General features: G+C 32.0%; 1 protein-coding gene across 1 annotated transcript; it reads left to right on the forward strand.

The window, feature by feature from the left end:
• Positions 1-1,199: 1,199 nt before the first annotated feature.
• On the forward strand, positions 1,200-2,523 carry LOC110644592 (protein FANTASTIC FOUR 2). Its single transcript, XM_021797451.2, has one exon. The coding sequence runs from the start codon at positions 1,503-1,505 to the stop codon at positions 2,400-2,402; it is 900 nt and encodes a 299-aa protein (XP_021653143.2). The 5' UTR covers positions 1,200-1,502; the 3' UTR covers positions 2,403-2,523.
• Positions 2,524-9,979: the final 7,456 nt, after the last annotated feature.

Below are 9,979 nucleotides of genomic sequence, written 5' to 3' on the forward strand. Positions count from 1 at the left end.
AATAAAATTTGTCCACGACAATACTCGAAACTTTCTAATGCAAACATGCATGTCCATACAATTTCAGCATCTGCTTATGAAGAATTGGCAGATGGAGAAAGCCAGCAATGAGATGCTACCATTCTTTGATATTTTCCTCCATATATAGAAAAGAAGCTGGCTATTAATTCTTGAAATTCGAGGTGTGTATTCTAAGCTAACTTCATCCTATCATTCTGAGTTGAAGTTTTATCTTTTGCTTTGCCTTAGAAGACATTAAAGGCAGCTGGGGTTATTTTCTAACATATTCCGCATCAGCCAATGGGCTCTTCTTGATTAACTGAAGATTATCACAGTTGAACCAGATCATTGGTCTTCACCTTTTTCCAATCAAATTAATAGTGGAAGCATCAACGTTTTTTATTCAAGTAAGCTTGTCTAGTGACTTGGGCGTTGATAATGAAAGAAGAATCTTTCTTCTACCTCTTTTTCTGTGGGGCCGAATCATAGTTTTTCTTTCCTCTTTATTTTAAAGAATCGACAAACGTAAGATGTTAGCGAGATTTGACGATAGCTAATTAATAATTAGTTTTTATGGCTAAACATGAACTTTCATTAAAATAAGAAGGTGAATGTGTAAAGGCAAATAACAAATATCAGAGAGCACTCTGAAAATTTTTTTCCCTCGGTTTGGTTTTTGGTTTTTGTTTTTTTTTTTTGGGATGATATTGATAATGGGTAGGAAAGGTTGATGATTTCTACTACCAAAAACTCTATCAAAACTCCAATATTTTTTAATCACTGGAAAAAATAATTTAGTCATCACCCACGTTCTGTTTTCTGAATATTGACCTAAGAATAAAAATCAATTTTGTAATTTCAAGTCCATATCCTGAGATTGAGTTCTTGAAATTGAAAATTTGATATTTTAATATGTATATAAGAAATGAATATCCTTTTCCTTTTCATAATTCTCACAGTAAAATGAAAAATTCCTACCAATTAAATTTAATTATTTGATTATTATTATTATTATTATTTTAGTAAGAGATTTGAAGAAGGTAAACTAGCTTGATTGGATTATCAATGTAATTCAGTGACGCTGTCTGTTATTTTCATGTTTTACCTTCTTTTTTTTTTTTTTTTTTTTTAATGTGTGGCACTGGCAGAATAAAAAATTCCGCAGCTCTAGTGGCATAAAAAGTTATCCTCTTCCCATCTCAGTGTTGTCTAGTGCCCATAAAGCTCGACTATAAATTCATGTCCACCCCCTTTCACTTCTCCTTCATGTTCACTCCTTCCTTCTTTACCTCCTCTTTAATCTCTCTCCTACAGCCCATTCATCTCAATTTCTACACAAACCAAAGCATGGGTTTTGTTTAGAGAATTGTGTATGATCTTAATTTTGCCTTTTTGATGCCATAAACCTCCAAAACTCTGCCATTTCAAACCAAATAAAGTTTTCCCTGTTTCTTGTTCATTTCCTCTGTTTTTTTTTCTCCTGCAAATTTCAAATTGTGAAAATGTCTTGTTCAAGTTATTGTCAGGGCCTCCAGTCATGCCTGGAGCCAGCCCGCCGGCAGATGGAACCGTGTGTTTTGAGGCTAAAATTGGCTCCACCAAAATACAACATTTCCCTTTGTCCACCACCAGAAGGCAAGTCTTTTGTCCCTGACTCCGATGGCAACTCCAAAAGCTCCAACCATAATGTTGACATGGGTGGCTGGAGTTTCCTCCAATCTCTAGCCAGCAATACCTCTCAATGCACCAAAGAAGGCACCGAGAAGGACAAAATTTATACCCCCCCGAACTTTAAACGCTCTTCTTCGATGCTCAGCGAAAAGAGCCTGGAAATGTGCACTGAAAGCTTGGGAAGTGAGACTGGCAGCGACGGTGGAGAAAGCAGCGATGAGATGGCTTTACTTTCTTTATCAAATGTGAATCACGAGAGCCTGCGGGAGAAATCAAAATTTCGAGAAACAAAAAGAATGATGAGTCGAAGCACCAGCTTTCCACCTCCTTTGACATCGATTAGCGGCTCCACTACTGTTCAAGTGAGGCCTCACAGAGAAGGAGGTCGTCTAGTTTTGAAAGCAGTAAGCGTGTCTTCTTGCCAGGCATATTTTCGTGCAGAGCGTATCGATGGCCGGCTGAAGCTTCATCTAGTGAAGGACTGCTCTCCTAGCCATGACCCTGAAGAAGAAAAAGAAGAAGAAGAAGAATCATTGCAAGAACCATCAGTTGATGAGGAAAGTGAAGGTGAAGAAGACAATTGGGAAGAGGAGTACTCGGAGGAAAACAGTGGAAATGGTGGGGCTGAAATGGGGATGGAGAAGTTGCCTACGCCAAGCAGGTGCAAGGAAGGTGGGAGCGAAAGCAAAAGCTTGCTAAATAATTGGGGGACATTTTGGGTGGCTACTTGAAATTTCTTTCTTCTAATTTCACTATTATAGTCTTTAGTTATCTTTGTCTCATTTTCTCCAGTGATTATAATTTTGGATTTCATATTAAAAAATATGCTAATGGTAGTTATTATTGTTATTACGCCTTGTCCTTCCTTTCATGTATGATTTTATCCTTCCCAAAACACCCTTGCGCATTGATTTAAGCTCTTTCCTGATTTTTCAGGTTGAGATATTAAATTAAACTTAATTATGTGTTAAAAAGGTTTCAGGCAATTGATTCTTGCTACTAATCCAATAACTTAACTAACTAACTAACTAACTAACTAACTATATATATATATATATGGATCATTACTCATTAATCGTTAAGAATGATGCAGCATAAATACCAACTACCATAACCTCTTGGATTAGCTGGTCCAGAACATAAATGTTAGGGTATATGTCACTCTCACAGGGAGGGTTTTGGACCATCTTTGGTATGAAAATAACCCATATGTCCTTGAAAAGTTTTATTTATTTATTTTTTTATTTACGCAGGGAGACAAAAAAAAATGTAAACTAAAACCTGACATACACCAAATGAGTGATATACTTTTAAATTAAATCAGAGCATGCCAAAGTTTTAGGGTTTTGCCTTTTAAGTTAATTGTAACCTCATTATTTGGAAGAAGTAGTTTTGTAATTATGGATTCTTTGAAATTATTCTTTCTTTTCTCTTTAATTTCTTTCTTTGCTCCGCCATATACATATTGTATAGCTAGAGTATAATAATAATAATGAGGTTGAAAGAGGCAATTTACAGTAATTTTAATGCTCCAACGGCAAACAGAATGCAAGTTGAGGTGTACGAATGGAGTACGAATGCCTGGTAATTATCAAGAATAGGACCCACAGGGAGAGCAACAGCCAACATGCAACTGACCTCATTACACATGATCATCCATGTGCTCTTATTTGCTTTTCTGATGAGATCCCTAACATCATTATTTTTTTTCACCAGTTTTTTTTTTTTTTCTTCACACACAAAATGCTTTAATTCCCATGTCTTCTCATATTTACATCCACTCACCTTTGAAAAATGGGATAACATATAAGGATATAATATCCAATTTTTAAAAAATTTATCAGATTATTCATTTATATTTATTTTATGATCTATATAAAATTAATTTTTAAAATTTGTCACTGTCTTTTCTATTAATATCTTATCTAAAAATTGAACCTCAGTTCTCCCTTTAAACTTGAGTTCTCTTTTTGAGAATATAATAGATCTTACCACTAGATCTTACCACTTTACTCAACACTTATTGGTATATACCGATCAACTTTTGATGATTTTCGTTGTTGCAAAATATATAATTCACCTCGTTGAGCAGGGAATCGAAGAAAATGGGTATACATAACATTCCTTAAAAGAGGAGGGCATTGTCCCAAGCCCATCCATCCCTATCGTGGAGTTAGGGCATCCATACGTTTTTAAGGTGCTTTTTTCTTTAGGGTAGGGTTGGAGAGGTTGAGGATTGGATTGGGGGTAGGGAGATATATTTGTCAAGAAGCACATGCATCATTGTGTCTCTCAAACATCATGTGCTTTGAGAACCTTAGAGCTCCTTTAAGCACATATTCTTTCACCATATCCTCTCCCAAGCAACCAAAAAATCTCCAGGCAATCAGCATGTCTCCATAAGTTCACATGAACAGTACTTTTATCTAAGTTGATGCTTATTGAATGTCTGATAATTTATCTTAAATCATGAAATGAGTTCATATAGCTTGCTTTTTGAAGAAATGAATATATTTGAATTCTCTTTTTGAAGAAATGAATATATTTGAATTTGGTATGTAAAAATGTGACATATAACCATTCCCTGACAAGTATTTTGGAGTTATTGTATGGCAAGTTGGTCTCAGGGAAGCCATGTGCTTGATATAAAACTAGGTGGTGTCAATATATATCCAATATGACTGAATTTAAAGCTTAAAGCAGTGTATATATTATCAGTGTTTTGAAAATCAGACCGATGGATCCAACTGATTAAATTATTTAAATTGGATTAATCAAAACAATTAAATTATAAATTGAGCATCAAACCGGTTCGACGCAAACGAGTCAATTTTAAAACACTGTATATCACATGCCTACCTCGCTTATAGTTTTTGAAATGGCACACTGAGAGAATGTCATCATCAAAATTTCCTTACAGTATACATGTGATTCATCAAAATCTGCCTAAAATGGCTACCTGCTGATTCAGTGCATATGATTATAATTAATCTTCCCTAAGTTTGTAATGTTAGCATTACTTGCAGTTAATTCTGAGTATTACTGGTCTACTCCTTTATAAATTTTAAAATACAATTATTATATATACAACGGTTGAATAATTTGGTCTCTCTCTAAGATTTGTCATCCTCTAGATTATCCATACAAGTTTATTTTCAACTATATATTAATGTTTCTGATTCTTAGCTAAACCAATCTTAGTTACCTTCTTCTTTTAACCGTTAATTAGAAGAGGATCACATATATGGGACAATTGAAATTTAAGGATTTTCCCTATTGAAAATGGAGGGTTTTTGTTGGAAAATTTATTTTTATCCTCGTACCCAGGGCTTCTTTTTGGTGAATCATCAAAATTTCTAAGTTGTATATGATTTGTAGCTTCTATTGTTCTCTGCTTCTAATAAAAAAATTATAATAATATGCATGGTTGAGATTACTCAAATCTTGTGGATCCTGGAACGAACCAAAAGTAGCTAGAAATTAATGAAATAAAATGATTGATGAAAAACAAGGATTGCGTACCATAATGTTAAGCCATTATTATAAAAGTTATCTTAATTTATGAGTATGTAATAATAAAATATAGAAATTTTAATTTGTAATATAAAAATAATAATCGATTTCTAAATTATTTATACTAATGTGGTATTTATTAAATTAAAAAGTTATATTTTTACAAATTTATTATTTCATGTAAACATGTTTTAAGTTATTAAAGTGTTGATATGTGTAATTTAGATTGTTGGGGCTATGAGTAGAGAGAGAATAAAAGAGAAACTTGAGAGAAATTAATTATAAAATATTATTTTTAATTAATTAAATTTTGCTTGACAAATGTTAAATTAACAGAGAGAAAATATATATTTTTCATTTGACAAGAACTATATTAACAAAAATAACTTAAAAGCCGGCTATTGAATGTAACATAAAGGTTTTAATGTACTTAAATTAAATTGTTATAAATTAAAATTTAAGTATTTTACTATTACATATCTTTTATGTTTTTTTTTTCGAATTTATCTATATATATTGTATTAATTAATTATTAGGCTAGGAAATATTCCTTCCTTATCCGTCCAATTGAAACTCAGATGAATGCGAAATGTTGCTGTTATTATTATTATTATTATTATTATTATTATTATTATTATTATTATTATTATTATTATTATTATTATTATTATTATTATTATTATTATTATTCACGATAATCTATAGTAGCCAATTAAATCCTTTATCAAGCAATAATATTAGCCTTAGTTGCATCTTAGACTTAGTCTATGAAAACTTAATGGAAATGTTTATACGTTTTGAATATTTGCTTGGCATTGTGTTCAGTCTTCACCAGAAATTTCTCTGGTCAACAATATAATGAAACTCATATGGAACTTGGTGCGATACAATTATACTATGCCTGCCTGATGTGGTCATCATCGACTTGCATATATAATTTTACAGCTATTTTGCACCCATTAACATTTCTCCCTCTCAGTATAATGTGGCTATTATAGTGGAGTTAGTCTTTCACTAATTTGAGTCGATGGCTGACCATATGTGAAATGAATTGAATATAATAATATCAATTGTCGCACATATATTAATTTCTTCCCTTTATTTATTTTTCTTTGTTATACATATATAAATTCATATCCACAGTTTCAATTCTGTGTTGTATTTTTCCAAAAATTCAGGAAAGAAATGAAGGCTTTGATTGGTAGGGGAGATGGTGAATGTACATGCATGCATGATAATGATAACACAATATAAGGTTTTATAAGAAGCTAGCTAGGATAAATAAAATAATTAAAGTGGAAAGCTTGTTTTTGTTGGACACAAATATATATATGACGTTCCTCCAAACCCCATCACACTGTCCACCCAACCCTGGACACAAATAAAACCACAAAACCCTGCAAAGGGACAAAAGAGAGCAAGAAAGTAAAAAAATTAAAAGTATTCTTCTTTTAATTATAGCTCAGAGCTGGTGTCTGTTTCTAGCTAGCTATCTAATTTTGTATGTAAGCTGATAGGTAATATAAGGCGAAGTTGTCGTTGTCCCATATGTGTGGACAGTATATGCTATTATTAATAATAAACCTGAAAATCACACCCAAGCCATATTACAAATTAAGAGAGGACCGCACCTACGTACAAAAACTCACACATGAAACAAGGCTGGTGGTCGCCCTCTTCCTCAACCCAACCCCATGATTTGCATGTATTTGCGGTTTTCCAATCATATCATGTCGCCCACTTCCTCCTACGTGTTCAACTACATTGCTCTCCACATATAAATACATTGATTAGGACTTCCCCTTCATTCATTTGCTTGTATTGGACTTCCATGTCACCAACCTGATCCAGTTTTCTCTTTCCTTAATTAACATAATCTATACTATTAATTAATTAGTTCAAATAATGTAAGATTGATTGATTAGGTCATTATTCTAGAGATGAGGAATAGAAGAGAACCATATATATGTGTATAAGCCAATTAAGCAAGAAGGTGGGCCCATGGTGGTGACGGTAGCGCTTTCAACCGATAGAGGCCACTAGAGAACTATTTGGTGCTTATCTTTTCGATGTGATTTGTTGGCGTTGGTACAGGCACTTATAGAAGAGCTAAGACATGGTGTCTTGGAATCTTGCAAATGGTTTCCATGGTGCAAGCTGATTTGATTTCATACCTCAATTAAATTCCATTCCATGCAATATTTGTGTACGTACTTATGTGTTATTTGTGCTCCTTCTTCTTTGCATGTATGCAAGATAACCAATGAACTTTTTTTAGTTCGAATTTCACTCCTCCATCTCCTACTTCAAAAAAAAGAAATATTATACTAAATTAATAAGTAAATGCTAAATATAAATAAATAACTAATAATTAAGATTGTAATAATTATTTATTAATTAAATATAAAGCATTTAAAATATTTAATATTTACTCATTGATTTAATATAATGCTCTTAATTATATATGCTAAAATGACTCCATATAAATATTAAAACTATCAGCACCAATTAATCCTCCTCTTCTAACATTATAAACTTCCTAGTATAAACTAGGAACCCTAGAGCTCCGGGAAATTGTGTGGAAGTCGAGACAGGAAGCAATATTCAACATGGAGCACTTGCGGTATGTGAGGGTGAAAAAAACAGTGAATAAATATTGGATAAGAAAGGTAAGAAGGTGGGAGGTTGACAAATTCCAGAGGATCAGGAGAGGATCAAAGGAGGACCCACAATTCACAACAAATAGGATTCTGTATATCTAATGTAGTCTATGTAGACTACAGAGCAGGGCATCATGAGATTTGATGTCATCTTCTTGTAATAATGAATTCCTTTTCTATTTATTGACCCAAAAAGAAAGAAAGAAAGAAAGAAATTCTTTTTGTAAAATGTCAAAAACATACATGTTGGGAGCATATGCTTTTATATTCATGTCTTTAAATTGATGATTATTTTCATTAATTATGTTATGGCCCTCCTCTCCTGCTGCTACTATATTTCATTATTCCATTCACCTACCGATGTTCACTAGACTCCATTACAATCCCAACCGTCCATGTTTCCCACCTGCTCGGCAAATTACCCTCATACAGGATTTGTAGTTCCAACTTGTAGGTTATTATTATTATTTTTTTGATATTTGCGGTTGAAGGTATTTTTTAAATTTATGAGAAATGGCGTGTACTGCAATTAGACTCCCTTTTTTGGTCTCATATGAGAAATGCTGTGTATACAAAATTATGTCTAGGTGCTATTTTGCACAAGAGGTTTACTTGTTTATCTTGTGGCTACTCCTTCTGCCTCATCCCTGGGTGTAGACCGGAAAAAGTTTTGGCATTTGTTGATTCCTCCGAAGGTTAGGCATTTCTTAGCACCTATTTATTGATATTCTGCAATATTCTACTGTGTTAAAGGGGTGGGGGACGAGTTTCTTCAGCCCATTGGTCATCCCTCTTCAACAGTGATTATGCGAACCCGTCTAGTGATCCTTCAAGTCACATGGCACCCATCTAAGGGCTTACTGACAGATCCATGGGGGCTGAGGGGTGAGTTGACCCCTTAACTTGGTTTAAAAAAAAAAATTTACCCTTGCACCTTTTTGAAAAAATAATTATGTATAAAATACACATTAAATTTTACTTGACCCTCTCCAAAAATAATTCCTAACTTCGCCATTGTAAGGGCTCACTTAAATGCAGAACTATCAATAACCGACTAGGCTAGTGGTGGATTATATTTCTCCATTCGAATTGTAATTCTCACAGTATCTCCTTTTGTTTTGCTCACCGAACTTGTAATACAGTAGCTGATCACCGAGCTTTGTCTCTTGTTGATGCTACTATGCTTATGCAAGATGTTCTCCCTCGGGTCCTCCCTTATGTTTTGAGTGATGCTCATTCTTCTAGTTAATCAAAGTTCATTATTTAAAAAAAAAAAAAAAATCCCACATCAAATCATCTATATAATATATTTAAGATTTTTAAATAATTTTAAAATACTTTTTAACAGAGTGGAATCCTAATAATGTAAAGAAAAACTCACATCAATTATTATCAATAAAGTATTTAGTTGGGTATTTATTATGGGCTAACTAAATTTTATTTTTCTTCCTTTATGAAAAAAAAGTCATTCTAGCTGACTAAATATATATATATACATTGTAAGTATTTTATGACTAACAAAGTTAAATTATTATTTAAAAGTTAAATTATATTTCTCTAAAGTCATAATCAATTTAGATAATTTAGTGGTTATATATATATATATATATATATATATATATAATATTTCATAAATATTAAAATGATATTTATACATTTATTTTTTATGTATTACTCATAAATATTAAAAAAAATTTAATATTAGATATTTTTATATAAATTATTAAAATATAAACAAATATAATCTGATATAAATTTCAAGTTTAATTTTAAATAATCAAAATGGAATTAAATAAATTTATTTATTTTATATAGACAATTTAATTCACTGATTGAATCATTAATTTTTAAATTTATCGGGTCAATTTCTAAATTGAATTTAATAATATTAATTATTAAAAGCCAAAAATAATAAAAAGAAAAAAAAATCTTAGGAAGTCCAAAATCATAGCTGGTATCGTATGTATCCTCTATCCATCTAGCTTGCTTTTTATTATTATTATTATTATTATTATTTTTATTTTTAATTTGAAACCCCTATATATCCATCTAGCTCTATGTCCTTTTGAGAACATTCAAATCAAATTAAAAGCAGATACTAGAATCTAATGCCAATGCCCTGTGTCTCGCTAAAA

The sequence above is a fragment of the Hevea brasiliensis genome, chromosome 2, assembly GCF_030052815.1.
Source record: "Hevea brasiliensis isolate MT/VB/25A 57/8 chromosome 2, ASM3005281v1, whole genome shotgun sequence".
NCBI lineage: Eukaryota > Viridiplantae > Streptophyta > Magnoliopsida > Malpighiales > Euphorbiaceae > Hevea > Hevea brasiliensis.

Bases quoted from the DNA above. Each gene is read 5' to 3' on its own strand.
- LOC110644592 (XM_021797451.2), top strand. From the start codon at position 1,503: ATGTCTTGTTCAAGTTATTGTCAGGGCCTCCAGTCATGCCTGGAGCCA.